The sequence below is a fragment of the Podarcis gaigeae genome (genome assembly GCF_964106915.1).
Source record: "Podarcis gaigeae genome assembly, chromosome: 9".
NCBI classification, from domain to species: domain Eukaryota; kingdom Metazoa; phylum Chordata; class Lepidosauria; order Squamata; family Lacertidae; genus Podarcis; species Podarcis gaigeae.
Window position 1 is genome coordinate 74,970,189 of NC_139685.1, and position 18,528 is coordinate 74,988,716.

At 46.5% G+C, this 18,528-nt stretch overlaps 1 protein-coding gene across 7 annotated transcripts in view; it reads right to left on the reverse strand.

The window, feature by feature from the left end:
* Positions 1–18,528, reverse strand: part of SLC4A11 (solute carrier family 4 member 11) — a 236,541-nt gene that overhangs the window by 40,690 nt on the left and 177,323 nt on the right. For all 7 annotated transcript variants that reach the window (XM_083756430.1, XM_083756429.1, XM_083756433.1 and 4 more), the window contains exons 7-9: positions 13,840–13,963; positions 13,057–13,263; positions 8,531–8,615 (exon numbers count right to left, since the gene is read on the reverse strand). In XM_083756430.1, the coding sequence (XP_083612556.1) occupies positions 8,531–8,615; positions 13,057–13,263; positions 13,840–13,963 (416 nt within the window). The remainder of the gene's footprint in view (positions 1–8,530; positions 8,616–13,056; positions 13,264–13,839; positions 13,964–18,528) is intronic.

Below are 18,528 nucleotides of genomic sequence, written 5' to 3' on the forward strand. Positions count from 1 at the left end.
GAGGAGACATGTTTGCTCCTGGGACACCACACTTTTAATCAAAGCGTTCAGTTTTTGCCACAAATTTGGCAATCTGTATTTGCACACAGCTGAATGCACACCACATCGTATTCCTTACATGCTGAGTTTGTCTGAGTGTTATTTTAAACTATGCTCAATAGTCTGGGTGTTATTTTAGACTATGCTCAAGAGATGTGTTTGTGTGAGCCCTTGAGATTGGAGCTTCCAGCTCGAAAACACGCTGACAAACAAACATTATCCCTGGGGGAGATAAATGTTGCTTTTGAATTTTTTAAAAAAAATATTTATGAATTCGTGGAACATAGCCTTATGCTGAGCCAGACTATTTGTCCAGCCTTACAAATAGGTGCAGAGAAGTTACTAGCCTGTAGAGCATCATTTTTCCATCTAGCCTGCTGTGGGCTGGCAGCGGAGGGAATGAGAAGCACCATGCCTCTTGCAGCAGCTCCCTGCTCTTCTATACTAGGCTAGGTAAGGGGAAGAGGGCTTTCCTCCTCTTCCAGACTCTCTGGTTTCTATTGCTGCGTTCACAGAGAGATGGAGCACCCCGACTCCCCTCCACTAGTTCTGCTCACACCTGTAAGCTATTCTTGCCACCTATGACTACCAGGCAAGCGCTCCATCTCTAAATGCAGCTCCCACAAAAAAGAAAGAGCAAATCTGTTAGTTTTGGTTTCTCTCTGTTTCTTATTTTAAGTTCAGTTCTCCATGTTTCCTTATCTATTTGCCTTTTTTAAAAGGTCCCCATGAAAATTCATCAGAACATGTGTTTTTTTTAAAGCGATATATGCATCTTTAACTCAAGCTTTCTCCCAATGTATGCATTTCTGAATGCATCACTCGGTTGGAGAACCGCCTTGCAAAATTCAGAGAAGTGCGAATTTCGAAAGATGGCGGCATCCTGGTTCTTGCAAATGAGAATGACGAAGGTTCGCCTTTAAACGCAAACCGAATTGGACCAGCCGCCTGTCCCCAACTACGCATGATGAACAGCTGCAACATAATGGAAAGAGGAAAGATCTGTGCAGACGGATGCTCACTGTTTTGCAGTCCTTGCCAATCGCGCTCCTTGCAGAACTGCAAAAACACAAAACTCTAATTAGGTGACACAACACCCGTGTGAAGAAAACAAGGCAGGAAGTGACAAATTCAAGGCTAGCCTTTGGCAGGGAAGAGGCAGCAGCATCCATCACAGCAAGTCTCTGCTCCCGGTGATCTCACCACTCTGAAGTGCAAGTGTTTGCTTACGACAAACATGGTTCGCCCTCACTTAGGAAAACGACTTTGGCTGCAATGGGCTCCACACTATCTGCTCTGAAACTCTAGCTCCAAGGGACTCATTCACACTGTAAGAAAGTAAGAGGAGACTGAGAACCCTGTTCTCATCCCACCTTTTTAAAAAGAGAGAAACAGCCAAAGAACTGATAGACAACTGTGGCCAGAATGAAGAGAAAGAACGCCAGAGAGGCTGAGCAAAGGGAGATGCATATTTTGAAGAGCAAAAAAGAGGACACATTTGACGACTTCTACTTTTAACTGTGGGTTAAACCACAGAGCCTAGGGCTTGCTGATTAGAAGGTTGGTGGTTCGAATCCCCACAACGGGGTGAGCTCCTGTTGCTCAGTCCCTGCTCCTGCCAAGCTAGCAGTTCGAAAGCACGTCAAAGTGCAAGTAGATAAATAGGTACCACTCTGGTGGGAAGGTAAACGGCGTTTCCGTGCGCTGCTCTGGTTCGCCAGAAGCGGCTTGGTCATTCTGGCCACATGACCCGGAAGTTGTACGCCGGCTCCCTCGGCCAATAAAGCGAGATGAGCACCGCAACCCCAGAGTCGGCCACGACTGGACCTAATGGTCAGGGGTCCCTTTACCCTTTACCTTTAACTATGGGTTAAACCACAGAGCCAACAGCTTGCCAATCAGAAGGTCGGTGGTTCAAATCCCCACGACGGGGTGAGCTCCCGTTGCTCAGTCCCTGCTCCTGCCAGCCTAGCAGTTCAAAAGCACGTCAAAGTGCAAGTAGATAAATAGGTACCACTCCGGCGGGAAAGTAAACGGCATTTCCGTGGGCTGCTCTGGTTCGCCAGAAGCGGCTTAGTCATGCTGGCCACATGACCCAGAAGCTGTACGCCGGCTCCCTCGCCCAGTAAAGCAAGATGAGCACCGCAACCCCAGAGTCGTCCACGACTGGCCTTAACGGTCGGGGTCCCTTTACCTTTAACCATGAATGGCGACTCTCCTTCTACATACCTATGTGTCCAGGAAAAAGAGGACATATGGCAACTCTCACTGGGAAAGAATCATGGTGTTGCAAGGGAGCCTGAGAGCTTCTAGCCCAACCTTCTGCTAAATGAGTGCAGGATGCAACAACAACATCCTTGACAGGTGGCCATCCACCCTCTACTTCATAGGTGCCAGCTACCTCGGGCCCTGGGTGCCCAAGCACCCACAAAATTCTCCATTAAGTGGCTGGGCACCCACAAATTTCGGCACTAGGGCATGCATGCTGCATGGAACTCATGGCCCTGGGCACCCACGTAACGGGGCCAAGCTGGTACTCCTGCTCTGCTGAAAAGTTCCCACTTCCAGAGGCAGGTTGTTCTACTGTCCGACAGCTCTTTTCTCTTAACGCTTAACAAAGATCGGCCTCCTTGCAATCTCCACCCATTAGTTCTAGTCACGTACACAGGAGCACCAGGGAAGCAAGTGTGCTCTGTCCGCTGCCTGACAGCTCCTCAGATATTTGAAGAATTCTATCGGGTTTCCCCTTAATCGTCTCTCCTCCAGGCGAAAACATACCCAGCTCACCATGCCCAACTCAGCAGGGGCGGCGGGAGAGCGAGAATGCAGCCTCCTCTACATCCCACACGGAATTAAGTGACAACTACACATTCCCCGAAGTAGGCACATGCTATCTGGAAAGACCTTAATCAGACCTTCTTGGGAAACGGCACACTTCGAATCAAGAAATCTAACGCTATGTGCGGCTGGGAGCACATCCTGCTGGGCGATTTTCCCATTTCTAAAAGCAAGCATCAGAATTCTCCTGCTGTACACACTGCACATTTTTTTTGTCCTTTTGGCTACGAAGCAAAATGGTAGTGACTCAAAGCACTGGGTATTTTCCTGGGGTCCTGCGTACTTTGCAGGGGCACCCCTCTTGGGACCACAACATGAGATACAGAGCAAGGTTTCCCAAAATTGGCTGTCCAGCTCTTTTTGGACTACCACTCCCATCATCTCCAACAACTGCTTCTTCTAGCTAGGGATGATGGGAGTTGTAGTCCAACAACAGCCAGGGACCCAACTGGGGAAAACCCTGATCTAGAGTAAGACCTCGGCTCAAAAGACTCATTTCTACTGGCAGAAAGGTTGGCGACGTGGAGTAGAGACTTCTCCACAATTTTCCAGAGAGGCTAATCTGAGCCTAGCCTTGCAGGGAAAAGGAGGAGACTTCTTACTTGGGGAACTTTTTTATTTGGTATGTTAAACTTGATTAGAACACGTATCTGGCTTGTTTCTTCAGATACCACAGTTGACCTACGACACTTTTACAATGCACACATTTCTCATGTTTCAAGCTACTGGCTCTCACTTTTAGGAATTTTGCAAGAGTTGCAAGCGGCACAGGACTGGTGGGATATTAAATCTGTAAAGAAATATAGAAAAATTGGGCAGGTATCTGCAAAATCAGATGGACGATTTTGTTCTCCGCTCCATCCTTCTGGCCTCTACATAAATCATTCCTCAATCTCTGAGGTACCTCCATCTTCCTTAGTCCCTGGAGGGGCTGGGGGGGGGAATCCCTATAATTTATATTTTCTAATCAGATTAAATGGTGTGCAGCCTTAGTGATCATTGTTGGAAAAGCAGAAGAAATAAAGTTAATTACATGTTTGGTGGAGTTGTGATGAGATTAGAACTTATTGGGAGAAAACCTTAAATTTATCAGAAGATATGGTTATTTACACCATACCTTTAAATCCATTACAAGTTCTGCTGTGATACCTGCAAAATGATGTTGGTCCAAAACATTTTAATCTTAAGGAAATCTATTAAGAGCTGTAAAAACGTTGTTAGATGCTAAATGGCGCTGATCAGAAGCGAAGCTGCCGAAGCGTACAAGACGACCAGTCGCCTAATACACCGGAAACTATGGTACATAACATGAATATATTATTTCTGCAAATTCCCCACATCTAACCATCTAACCCGCTTCACTGGGCAGCTTTCTCCTGTCGCAGAGCGGAGCCCGCCGCCCACTGCAGCCATACCTGGCGTATAAAACGACCCCCGACTTTTTAACCTCTTTTCCGGGGTTAAAAGGTTGCCTTATATGCCGGAATCTATGGTACAAGGCTGAAGGTGTACGGCAATTAACCATGTAGTGTGAATTAACTGGAAATAATAAAAAATAATAAAAAATTAATATAAAGTCAAAAAAGAAAAAAGAAAAAAAAGAAAGAATGCAGAAAAGCAATTGCCAAGAGATGCTTGGCTGTGGAATTGAGCCCATGGGGCCAGACCCAGGAAGAGAAGTGCCACAGAGGAGCTACACCCCTCCAAACAGCATTCCCAAGAACCTGGATTTCATAGGACAGGTGTGAGTCATTGAAGCCCCAAATATACACTCTCAGTCGAGAAACCACAGCTTAGTGCTAAGCCACATGGATATTCAAGGAATTAATAGCCTCTTTGTGGCTAAAGTTCTCTGCAGGCCCAAAGTCAACAGATAGCATGACCTCACCATGGGAAGCCTGCGGGTCAAATCTATCCAGCAAAGGTTGGGAGCTTCTGGCCCATGGGCCTAATTAAGCCCAACATGGGGCCCAATTTGACCCACGAGCCTGTTTTCCCCAACCATGCCCTCATGCCCCGCACCCCATCTTATACAGGCCTCCTCCCACTAATATGCAGGTTACGTTCTGGGCCCCTACACTCAAGTGAAATCATGCAAAGTGGAGAGTATCCTCTAAAAAATGCTTCTAAATGCCTATTCCCAGCTCTTCTCCCGCTCTCTCTCCAATCCAGACCAAAACATCTAGAGTTGAAGCTCTGGGGCTGGAAGGACACTGAAGGAGGTGCTGGAAAACTGCAGCTGCTGCGCTACCACACAAGCCGGCTGTTAGGTGAAGAGGCTGAGCAGCCTAAACAAAGCCCCACCGAGCCCTGAGCCCCTTCTCTGCCCTCACCGATGTCCTCTTCAGGCTCGGGGTGTGTGTGTGTCTTCTCATGAGCCACAAGGACTCTCTAGCTTTCTCCTGCCATTTCCTGGTATAATAATAATAATAATAATAATATATTTATACCCCGCCTATCTGGCAGGGTTTCCCCAGCCACTGTGGGCAGCTTCCAACAAAACACTAAAATACAATAACCTATTAAACATTAAAAGATTCCCTAAACAGGGCTGTCTTCAGATGTCTTCTAATAGTTTGGTAGTTGTTTTTCTCTTTTGCATCTGGTGGGAGGGCGTTCCACAGGGTGGGTGCCAGCACATAGAAGGCCCTCTGCCTGGTCCCCTGTAACTTGGCTTCTTGCAGTGAGGGAACCGCTAGAAGGCCCTCGGCGCTGGACCTCAGTGTCCGGGCAAAACAATGGGGGTGGAGACGCTCCTTCAGTCTACTGGGCTTGGGCCGTTTAGGGCTTTCAAGGCCAGCACCAACACTTGTGCTCAGAAACATACTGCTTCCATTGATTGATTGATATACTAGGTCCAGTATATCTGAAGGAGCGTCTCCTCCCCCATCGTTCTGCCCGGACACTGAGGTCCAGCTCCGAGGGTCTTCTGGCGGTTCCCTCACTGCGAGAGGCCAAGTTACAGGGAACCAGGCAGAGGGCCTTCTCGGTAGTGGCGCCCGCCCTGTGGAACGCCCTCCCATCAGATGTCAAAGCGATAAACAACTACCTGACATTCAGAAGACATCTGAAGGCAGCCCTGTTCAGGGAAGTTTTTAATGTGTGACATTTTAGTGTATTTTTCATCTTTGTTGGAAGCCGCCCAGAGTGGCTGGGGAAGCCCAGCCAGATGCGCGGGGTACAAATAATAATAAATTATTATTATTATTATTATTATTATTATTATTATTATTATTATTATTATTATTCCCAGCATGCACGCAAACACGGTCACACACAAGTTGAAAAATATGCCTCCCAACGAAGAACCAGAAATGCCAAAACGCGCTCCCAATTGGCAAAGGAGAGCTTGCTATCGCTGCCAATCAGCAACTGGGCACAAGGCAGTGTTCCCCGCTGAAAACGACGATGAGCAAACATCCTTAGCCAAGGAACTGCCTCCTATATTCCTGAAGAATGCCTGCCTGCTTTCCTCTCCCTGGCGCCTTTCTGTTGTACTGTCACTCTTTGTTTACATACAGCTGCCCTATCAATATTATTTTTAAATGCCGTATTTTTCACTCTATAGGACGCACCCGACCATAGGACGCACCTTGTTCTAGCGGGGAAGATCAAGAGAAAAAAAAATCTCCCCCTCTTTGCGCAGCGTCTCTTCAGCGAAGCGGCAGGAGAAACGGAGACCCTTCCATTTCTCCTCCCGCTTAGTTGAAGGGGTGCTGCGCCTTAGCTGAAGGGGCACCTACCCTTCAGCGAAAGCAACCCGAAGTCTCCGGAGCACGTCAGGAGTGCCCCCACTGCGCTTCGGAGGCTTCGCGTTGCTATCGCTGAAGCCAAGGAGCCTGCATTCGCTCCATAAGACGCACACACATTTCCCCTTAATTTTTGGAAGGGGACAAGTGCGTCCTATAGAGCAAAAAATACAGTAAACCTGATCATGTACTGTATAAGGAATATGGAGGTTTCGACCGGGGCACAGTTAGCCCCATGTGAACAGCTGCAGTACCAGGTGCATGGATGACCCAAGGCAGCAGGCCAGAGGATGGACTGCACCAACCCTGCAAAGCTGTTTCAAAACTCACCTACGGCTGTTGCACGGCTGTTATCGCAGCTCAGCGAGCCTCAGCTTAGTCACAGCGAGGAGGCAGGAGACTGCCTGGAGCCCCGCGTAATCTGCTCTGAGCTTCCCAGAGAAAGAGGGACATGCGCGCAGTAAATAAAAGGAAAACAGAGAAAGCATTTATGCCAGAATCAGCTCTCGGCATTTCTGAAACAGGCCCCTTCGCAAGATAAATGGCAAACTGCAGATGAAATTGTCGACAGTCAGACAAGGCCGGTAATAGCTTTTGCCTAGGAATCGTACCCAAATCACGTCACTGAGATATATGTACATAAGCAATAGTGCTCTGTCCAGAGCATGCAATGATTTCTTTTCTTTGCATTCCCACAAAGCTATTTAGGTAGAAAATGGCAGCCCTGCAGAGCAATCAGGCAATCAGGGAAGGGGATGGATGGTACATGGAAGGGCATAAGCCACGAATGTGAAGCCTCTCATACAAAGCTGCCTTTATACAGAGTCAGACCATCGTTCCATCTCCCTCAGGTGCCAGGAATCGGGGCCCCTCCCGATATTGCTCAACCCCCACCAGCCCCAGGCAGCTCTCACAAGCCACTCTTGAGTTCATATACCAATAATTTAGAAACTCTCACCACTTTGTAACTAAGCTAAGTTTTACTGCCTGTGCAACTTTTTCTGAATGCTGTATGGAAAGGCACATGAATATGACCTTTGGAGAGTTTGTAAGTAAACCATTTTAAACTTACCAAATGTGTGGTCTTTTTCTTTGCTGGGGGCAGAAGGAAACTTTGGAACACACTTGAAAGGGTATATCTTAAGGGTCTAACAGCCTATATTTCCGTATTTGTTCTGCTGCATATTTTGTGACTTTAAATCTCTGCTGGGGTCCTCTCACAAAAGAGTAATTGCCCCAACCTTGGATCTTGGCATTCAGGGTATTATCCTTTTCATATCATTTTTTCCCCTTGAAGCAACACTAAAAAATGCAATCTTTAGGGGGGAATGCTTTGCAAAAATGCGATTAGACAAAATAGCGTAAAAAATTGTGTACTGTTGGAGAAATACGTGCTAAAATGCTGATTTTTTATTTTTAAAAATGACTTTAAAAAGAAAAACTCCACGGAAAACCTAAATTAATGAGAAAATGAAATTGACAGAATTGCCAATCTCTACTCTATGGAGACATTACTCATCATTTAGCTTACAGAAATCTCAGGCAGTCATTTAAAAAGTGCCAGCAGTACGATTTTGCCAAAAACAAGGATGAGAACTCTAGTTCTGTTGGATTTTCCCCTGCTTATGAATGAAAATGTGTTTCTACATGTGGATTAGCCTTTCTGGATCAAGGAATTTATCTAAAGCACCAGCCTTGGCTGAGGACATTGGGAATAATCTATAAGCCCAACACTCGGGATCCTTCCTGGTCAGCTGTGTGGTTGTCTTTCAGAAACAACAGAGCTACTACATAAATCTCCCTGCCCTCCAAAAAAAAGAAAGAAAAGAGTGCTCTGTAAACAGGACACGGTGCTATGAGGACCCCAGTCAGGCCGGTGTTGTTGTAAACAATGGCTCACCTACCATCAGTAAAGTCCAGCGCGTACACTGGAAACCTTCGTGCGATGTCATCAAAAATTCCCTTGCCAACATTGAAGAACTCGTGGAGCTGGAGAAAGGAAGGAAATGTTATGTCAGTTCAAATGCTCATCTATTGTTGAGAGAGGAGAGGGAGGCTTGAGCTGCCTGCCACGAGACCTTTAAAACCAACGGCTTTCCTTTAAAGGCTATGCAGTGGAGATGCTAAATCACAGAATCGTCGAGGTAGAAGGGACCCCAAGGGTCATCCAGACCAACCCGCCACAGTGCAAACGAGGCAATGCACATGGTTTGGAAAAGCAGCAACCCCATCTCAACACAGCCCAAAGAGGCAAGAAAAAGGAACTTGGCTCCTGTTGTGTGTGCCATATTTGTAAAATGGTTCATATCTCTCCCACTCCAGAGGCATACCAACAAACGAACGTCTTTGCATTAGGGGATGTCCTGAAGTAGAGGACCTTACGCATTATATCTTGCGCTGCCCCTTATATAATGAAGCAAGAGAAAGGTTTTTAGCACCTATAATGACAAGGTCCCCTGGCCAGAACCCCTCTGACGTGATTTTATATCTCCTCGCAGACACAGATAAGTATGTGACCTGGCGTGCAGCACTCTTTGCAACTGCCGCTAGGAAAATTAGAGCAAATTATATAGCCAAGGTAGCCACCAACTGTAAAGGAAATGAATTAATTTGACCCTATCTACATCAAGCTATATTCTATCTTTATCACCAAACTCCGAATATAATTGCACATTGTATTAACTACCGTATTTTCCCCTCTATAACACGCAGATTTTTTCTCCTAAAAAGGAAGGGGAAATGTCTGTGCGTATTATTGAGCGAATGTGTGGTCCCTGGAGCCAAATGGCGCGAGGGGAGGCAAAAAAAACCAGGCAAAAAATCAAATCGCGAGTCTCGGAGAAGGGAAACTTGAAAAGAGGAAGCGGCTGCTTTCCTGCATTCTGCCTCAGGGTCTTACTGCCCACCCTCCTCTGTTTCCTTGCTGTGTTTGCTCAAACGGAACAAAGAGCAGGGAAAGCCCCTCCCCTCCAGGCAGAGGGAAAGCAGAGTGTGTCTCTGTGCTCCGGTGCTGCTGAAAACATGCAGAAGGGAGAGAGAGAGAGAGAGAGAGAGAGAGAGAGAGAGAGAGAGAGAGAGCTGGCTGGCTTGGGTGGGTGGGTGGGTAGGTGAGGGAAAACTTTTGCCTTCCTTTCCTCCCTCCCGTTATACCCCTCTCCTGCATTCTTAGCCAGCTGCTTCTCTGCACACCCCTCTCCTGCTCCTTGTCCCTTCTGTGTTTTTCCTTCCCTCCCCACTTAAAATGTGGTTAAAAAGCATGGATCCACATGGATCCTCAGGATCTTTGCATTGGGTCACCCCAAATTCACCATCAGATCACATAGCATGTCCATGGCTACAGCCCGCCCCCCAAAAATCACGCACCCACTGTTGCCTGGGGCTGCAATGGTGCAAAAATGTGGTTACAAAGCATGGATCTACATGGATCCTCAGGATCTTTGCATTGGGTCACCCCAAATTCACCATCAGATCACATAGCATGTCCATGGCTACAGCCTGACCCCAAAAAAATCACACACCCACTGTTGCCTGGGGCTGCAATGGTGCAAAAACGTGGTTACCAAGCATGGATTCACAGGGATCCTCAGGATCTTTGCATTGGGTCACCCCAAATTCACCATCAGATCACATGTCTGTGGCCACAGCATGAAGCACAAAAATGATACATCCACTGTTTCATTCAGAATGTTTTTTCCCTTGTTTTCCTCCTCTAAAACCGATGTGCGTGTTATGGTCAGGTGCGTGTTATAGAGCGAAAAATACGGTAACATTATTTTTTAATATATTAGTGGCCATGTGGTGATTTTAGCCTATAAATTTCATGGTTTAATGTCTGAACCTGTATATTCAGGTACTTTTATAGCTCTGTTTGGAGTAGGTAACGTCTTGATAATATAAATGTTTTAAGTTTATTGTATAAATCCGGCATATTTTCTTTTAATTGCTGAATGATTCTGTGTACATTGCAGCAGCCTTTGGCTATGTGGGAAAAAAGTGATTGACTGACTGCCTCTCTTGATATTGTGCAGGGAGGAGAGGAGGAAGCCGAGATACTGGGAGGGCCTTCATGCACGGCTCCCCCCCCCCCCCGTCAAAAAGCAGTCAGATAAATGTTCACCACACAAGATTTTGCAAATACAGCCGTACCTTGGAAGTCAAACAGAATCCGTTCCGGAAGTCCGTTCGACTTCCAAAACATTCGGAAGCCAAAGCGTGGCTTCTGATTGGCTGCAGGAAGCTCCTGCAGCCAATGGGAAGCAGCAGAAGCCCTGTTGGACATTAATAATAATAATAATAATAATAATAATAATAATAATAATAATAATTTATTTGTACCCCGCCCATCTGGCTGGGTTTCCCCAGCCACTCTGGGCGGCTTCCAACAAAGATGAAAGATACACTAAAATGTCACATATTAAAAACTTCCCTGAACAGGGCTGCCTTCAGATGTCTTCTGAATGTCAGGTAGATGTTTTTCTCTTTGACATCTGATGGGAGGGCGTTCCACAGGGCGGGCGCCACTACCGAGAAGGCCCTCTGCCTGGTTCCCTGTAACTTGGCCTCTCGCAGTGAGGGAACCGCCAGAAGGCCCTCGGAGCTGGACCTCAGTATCCGGGCAGAACGATCGGGGAGGAGACGCTCCTTCAGATATACTGGATTCCAAAGAACGTTCACAAACCAGAACACTCATTTCCGGGTTTGCGGCGTTTGGGAGCCAAAACGTCCGAGTACAAAGGCATTTGGGATCTAAGGTATGACTGTATGCGCTACCTCTGGAATGGAACCCCCATGTTTGATGGGACTGCACCGTCATACAAATAAATAAACATGGATCTGGTAACAATATGAGAAATAATATAACTAACCAAGGTTAGCCGCAGCTACCCATGTATTTGAGGAGTCACAAAATTACCGTATTTTTCGCTCTATAAGACGCACCAGACCACAAGATGCACCTAGTTTTTGGGGGAGGAAAACAAGAAAAAAATGTTCTGAATCTCAGAAGACAGAACAGCAAGAGGGATCGCTGCACATTGAAAGCAGCAATGCCTCTTGCTGTTCTGGCTTCTGGGATAGCTGTGCAGCCTGCATTTGCTTCATAAGACGCACACACATTTCCCCTTACTTTTTAGGAGGAAAAAAGTGAGTCTTATAGAGCAAAAAATACGGTAATTTCTTTGTTGCATGCAGGTTCCATATAACAGTACCAATTGCCACCAAATCTGTCTGTTTCCTTTTCTTACTTTCACCGTTTCCAATACAAAAAAACCATGCTTGAGGTCACATCCGCATCATAAATATAAAACACACAGCTTCTCCCCCAATAAAAAAGAATGATGGGAACTATAGTTTTTGAATGTTGCTGGGAATTGAGGGATAAACTACAGTCCCCAGAATTGCAACGTAAAATTTGGAGGAGTGCAGATGTTGAAGGACAGCTGTGTTTAGGTGCACGTATCGTTTGGGTAAGTGCGAATCGGGAAAATCTGCCTTTAAATGGGAACAGGATTGCATTTCTCTCCCACTCCTAGTGGTCAGAAGATAGCCTTTTCCTGGGTCTGTACGCGACAGCTTTGCATGTTTTCCACATACATTTGGGAACAAAAGGGATGCAAACTGCATCTGTCAACACCTGCTTCCAAAACCCAGCAGGGGTACTGGGAATATGGTGTGGCATTTGCTGCCAGCCCTCCATGGCCCTCGCCTGCCCCTTCGCTGCTTGGCCCCCTGTCTGTCCCTTCCAGCCTTTCCCTGCCTTATCCCCATTAGGTCTCTCCACTTGCGGGACAACTTGTTACAGCAACAGGGATTTCTAACCTCTGCTCCTCTTCTCCCTCCAGGGAGAAAATTCATTTTTTGCTCCTTTGTTTTGAGACACAATTGTCAACAGGACTGGTGGCAGGGAGAGGGTGGGTTTAAAGTGCAGAATGATTTGAGCAGAATTTAAAAGGGCTATTTTTAAGATTCTTTCTTTCCTTCTTTTTAAGTAGCTCCCAAAGGAAGGAGCACAACGGCTTCTAACAAACTTGTCCCGCTGTGACATGTGAGAAGTTGCTGGTGTTATAGGGCAGAAAAGGGAGAAGGAAAAGGATTGTGACCATTTCAGCAAGGGGGCGGTTATACTTTTTTCGATCCGCTGTGCATAATTCTATATACATCTATCATGTCCACCTCTGTGCTTAACTTGCTTTTCACTCAGCAGAGAAGTCCTGAACCTTTTTTGGGTGGGACTTTCTTCATACAACAGACATATGGGACTTTGACGGCTGGATGAGCTCTGTTGACCCAGGATGAGAGACCTGAGGGGATGCCCAACTCCCTGTCAGAATTTATGCAACTTTGGCCTCCTTGGCCAAGTGTCTGGTATTCATCTCAAGATGATTTGGCTTTATAAGGTCCACCTGAAACAGTGGACCTTCGCCACACATACCTTGAGGGGCTTGTGGTTGTGTACTATGTGCCCGTCGGCCATTGCTGATGGTCTCTGGTTCACGACGGTCAGCAGATGACGTTGGTGAACCAAAGCCTCCTTGAACTCTTCCTCCGTTTTCGTTTCTAGAAGCTTCTGCCGGAAGGTTATATCTGAGAACATTGTGGCAAATGTCCGGCCCACTTCAGTTGCAGTTTTGGTACTTTTCTGAGGGAGGAAAAACAGGGCACATCCATGAGTGGTTTGGGTTACCTACACCACAGCTTGAGTTTTATGTGACACCTTAGCTCAGACAGGGTAAACCGATCGACAGGTAGATCCCTGGGTGATCCTGGTCGATTGCGGCATCCTTATCAATTACTGGATTGAAAAAACTGTGGAATGAATGTCTCTACCCCCGCCCCCTCGCTCTGCCCCTCCGTCACGTCCAGTGGGCGTTGTTTGGCACTTTCTGTTGACGATTGGGAATACAATGATTGTTTTTAGCGCTGTGTGCATTTTTTAGCGGCGTACTTCAAGATGAGCGATGAATGTCATTCCCCCCCTTTAAAAAAGCTCAACAACTCTTGTTCATGTTTTGTGATATAACTAGTGGATACAATTATCTTTCTTTGTGGGATTTTGATGTTCAGATCCCAAGTTGCTTGCAACTTTTATGTATATATAAAAAGACCATACATATTCTTATATTCTATTATAATGGCATATCAAAAGATAAGGGGAAAGGCACAGGATTTATTTTTTTAAAAAATAAAATAAAATGGAGGAGGAGCTCAACCCTACCATTTTCGGAGGAGCAAGGACCAGAATGACGAATCGCACTTCGCAGGAGTTCTCCCCCCAGTTCTGAGGCCTTTCGAGGCGGCTGATGCAAACATGGCGACGCTGAAGGGATTTTATAGTGCAACTGTCAAACAAGAGAAGAATATTATCAGTAGTTGAAGCAAAGCAGAGGGCGGCAGACCGTTGCTGTCAAATAAGGAAATCAGGTTCCTAAGGAAGGGCAGTAGGACACTGCTATCACAGACGACCAATGGAGGAACGCATGTGGACTAGTAACTTTGAGGCGCGAAAGATGTGCAGATGCCTATGGGGATGGTGCGTTAAATCCGATGGCCCTCCAGATGCGGCTGAACTGCAGCTCCCATCATCCCTGGCCACTCGCCATGCTTGCAATGGATGCTGGGAGTTGTAGTTCAGCAACACCTGACAGGCCCAAGTTTCCTCACCTTTTTAAGTTGTTTTTTTTTTTTAAATAATTCTGCAAGATTTTAAATGATGGATTTTGGCATTTGAGTGAAATAATGCTGGGGTAGCAACGATACATTAAGTGCCAGGTGCCCACCTATCCAATTAACAAGCAAACAAACAAAAATATATGCCTGTTCTATCCATGACATTCGAAAGCACATCAAAGTGCAAGTAGATAAGTAGGTACCACTCCGGCGGGAAGGCAAACAGTGTTTCCGTGCGCTGCTCTGGTTTCTCCAGAAGCGGCTTAGTCATGCTGACCACATGACCCGGAAAAACTGTCTGCGGACAAACGCCGGCTCCCTCGGCCAGTAAAGCGAGATGAGCGCCGCAACCCCAGAGTCGTTCGCGACAGGACTTAACGGTCAGAGGTCCTTTACCTTTTTTTTATATTGAAGCCAAAGAAAAGACTGAGCTCTAACTGGGTTGGTAACTAACTATTGTTGTTTTATGCTAGCAAAAATGTGAGTGTTTAACCTTAGATCAAAGGGATCTCAGAGGGATGGATGAAGAGATCAATCACTTGAGCTGGGTTGGCCACCAAATGGGCCATCTCTTTAATGCAGAGGTGAGGAGCCTCAGGCCAAGGGAACAAATGCAGCCCCTTAGATCTCTCTCCCTGGCCTTGCCTCCACCCTAGCCACTTGTAATAATAATAATAATAATAATAATAATAATAATAATAATAATAATTTATTACTTATACCCCACTCATCTTAAACAGCATCTTAAAAAGCAGAGACATCACCCTGCAAACAAAGGTCCCTATAGTTAAAGCTATGGTTTTCCCAGTAGTGATACAGGGAAGTGAGAGCTGGACCATAAAGAAGGCTGATTGACGAAGAATTGATGCTTTTGAATTCTGGTGCTGGAGGAGACTCTGGAGAGTCCCCTGGACTGCAAGGAGATCCAGCCTATCCATTCTGAAGGAAATCTGTCCTGAGTGCTCACTGGAAGGACAGATCCTGAAGCTGAGGCTCCAATACTTTGGCCACCTCATGAGAAGAGAAGACTCCCTGGAAAAGGCCCTGATGTTGGGAAAGATGGAGGGCACAAGGAGAAGGGGACGACAGAGGACGGGATGGTTGGACAGTGTTCTCGAAGCTACCAGCATGAATTTGACCAAACGGCGGGAGGCAGTGGAAGACAGGAGTGCCTGGCGTGCTCTGGTCGACGGGGTCACGAAGAGTTGGACACGACTAAATGACTAAACAACAACAACAACACCCCACCCATCTGGTTGGGCCTCCCCAGCCACTCTTGGCGGATACAACGTCTCTCAAGAGCCATCTCCCCTCGCCTGCCCCCCACCCTCAGTCTGAAAACACATGCATCCTTTCCTCAAATGTGAGGCATTAGCCAGCCAATCAAAGAATGACCAATGATTAAAGGAGTTGGATGGGGCCCCACCAGGATCTGGACCAAAACTCGCGCTTCCTTCTCCCCACACACATTTTTCTTTATCAACACCTCCGTAAACATCCTGAGTCGAATTGCTCAGAGCGAGATTCCCTGGGTTTTGGACGAAGTCTGCAAGAACTGAATTAATTCCTTCCACCCAGGTGCCATTGGTTAGCACGTAAGTGAATCCATATGAGAGTTTCCGAATGCTGAAGGAGGCCCCTTTCTGATCGACACCTTGATAGTTAAGTCATGCAAATGAAAGCCGCCCGCGAACCGTAACAAAGACAAGCTCATTTCCATTATGTTGCTGAGGACGGTTAGAGAGTTTCTCAGGCATGCAAGATATTCCGTTTCTCTCGCACGGCCTGTCTCCACTGCCTTCTTTATTTCTGACCCAACTTTCTAAATGACCCGGCCTCCCAAGAGAAATGCCAAACCTCTGGATATCTACTCGTCAACAAAAATACACTCCAAGATGGCTTCCCAGTGTCCGGGCAGAACGGCTAACAGATTGAGGTGGAATCCTGACAAGACAAAAGTACTGTTTTTGGGAGACAGGAGGCAGGCGGGTGTGGAGGACTCCCTGGTCCTGAATGGGGTAACTGTACCCCTGAAGGACCAGGTGTGCAGCCTGGGAGTCATTTTGGACTCACAGCTGTCCATGGAGGCACAGGTCAAATCTGTGTCCAGGGCAGCTGTTTATCAGCTCCATCTGGTCCAGTATACCTGAAGGAGCGTCTCCACCCCCATCGTTCTGCCCGGACACTGAGGTCCAGCGCTAAGGGCCTTCTGGCAGTTCCCTCGCTGTGAGAAGCCAAGTTACAGGGAACCAGGCAGAGGGCCTTCTCGGTAGTGGTACCAGCCCTGTGGAACGCCCTCCCACCAGATGTCAAAAAGAGAAATAACTACCAAACTTTTAGAAGACATCTGAAGGCAGCCCTGTTTAGGGAAGCTTTTAATGTTTAATAGGTTATTGTATTTTAGTGTTCTGTTGGAAGCCGCCCAAAGTGGCTGGAGAAACCCAGCCAGATGGGCGGGGTATAAGTAATAAATTATTATTATTATTATTATTATTATAACAAGGTAAGACTGCGCCTCTTTCTTGCAGGGAGAAAGGTGCAAGACTCTCCTCCAATGCTTGCCGCGGGATCACATTCATCCAGTGCTTTAGCAACTGCACTGGCTCCCGGTGGAGTACAGGGTCAGGATTAAGGTGCTGGTTCTCACCTTTAAAGTCCTATGTGGCCTAGGACCCACATATCTACAGGACCGCCTCTCCTGGTATGCCCCGCGGAGGACCTTAAGGTCCACAAATGACAACATTTTAGAGGCCCCAAGTCGCTAGATGGTTCAATTGGTCTCAACTAGGGCCAGGGCCTTTTCAGTACTGGCCCCGACTTGGTGGAACGCTCTGTCACAAGAGACTAGGGCCCTGTGGGACTTGACATTGTTCTGCAGGACCTTCAAGACAGAGGTGTCCCGCCTGGCCTTTGGTTTGGACTCAGTCTGACCCTTATGTTTCCCTCCCCTTATGGTCTTGATCTATAGGCTACTTTTAAAATGAGGCTGCATTTTAAATTGTATTTTAATCCTAATAAATTTAATCTTAATAAATTGGTTTTTGCCCCCCCCTTATGTTTTTAGTCATTTTACTGGTGTTAGCCACCCAGGGAGGGTGGGGTATAAATAAAAATTATTATTATTATTATTATTATTATTATTATTATTATTATTATTATTCATGATGAAACCAGACGTTCTGGGGCTATGAGGATCATTTATGGGTTAGGTTTATAATTGAATCACAAAAATTGGAGACATGATTTCTAATACCGAAAAGCACCCAAAAACTTCAGCTTCAGGAAGAGAGAGTTCTCCCAGTCTCAGGACTCTTTTTTTCAGCTTTCCAAGAGGCATCTGAGTGGACAACGTGAGAATAGGATGCTGGACCAGATAGTAATAATAATAATAATAATAATAATAATAATAATAATAATAATAATATATTTATACCCCGCCCATCTGGCTGGGTTTCCCCAGCCACTCTGGGTGGCTCCCAACCAAATATTAAAAACACAATACAACATTAAGCATTAAAAACATCCCTAAACAGGGCTGCCTTCAAATATGTCATTAGCCTGACCCAGAAGGGCTTGTCCCATGTTCTTAACTGGTCCACAATGTTGCGATCAACCTATTGCCTATGATGGGATGAGCAGAGAAGGAATCTGCCCATGTTTCTCCCAGTTTCTTGGTTTTTTAACTTTAAGCCCAGTTTTCCACATCAATTTGTGATCCTTTTCTTTTAAAGAGTGAAAATTCACCAGCATGTGAATTTCTTCTGGGGTTTTTTTGTATGGAATTTCCCCTAACGCAGTGCATTTTCATGCACCCTATTTGGCTGGAGAAGCGCACTGCAAAATTCAGCAATGTGCAATTTTCGAAGGATGCCTGTGTTTCGGGTTCATTATTTCAGGAAGTACCGATTAGGTGGGTTCGCCCTTACAAGTGAATGGAATAGTATTTCTCTCCCATTCCTGTGAAAAGATCAAACCACTCTGGTTCTAGTTGACCCGCATAGGTCACCTGGTGTGATGGCCTGGGAATCCGATTCAGAGGCTGAACCGGAGGAATCCCAGCCTGCACAGGAGTCCCTGCCTCCAGGGCCGGCTGAACTGGGGCAGGGCCTTGATTCTGAAGCGCCTGCACCTGTGCCGGATCCTCAGGAGCAGGCACCAGGTGAATCCACTCTGGCTCCAGAGGTGGTTGAGGACTCAGTGCCTACAGGTGAGTCTCCCCCTGGGCCCAGTAACCCTT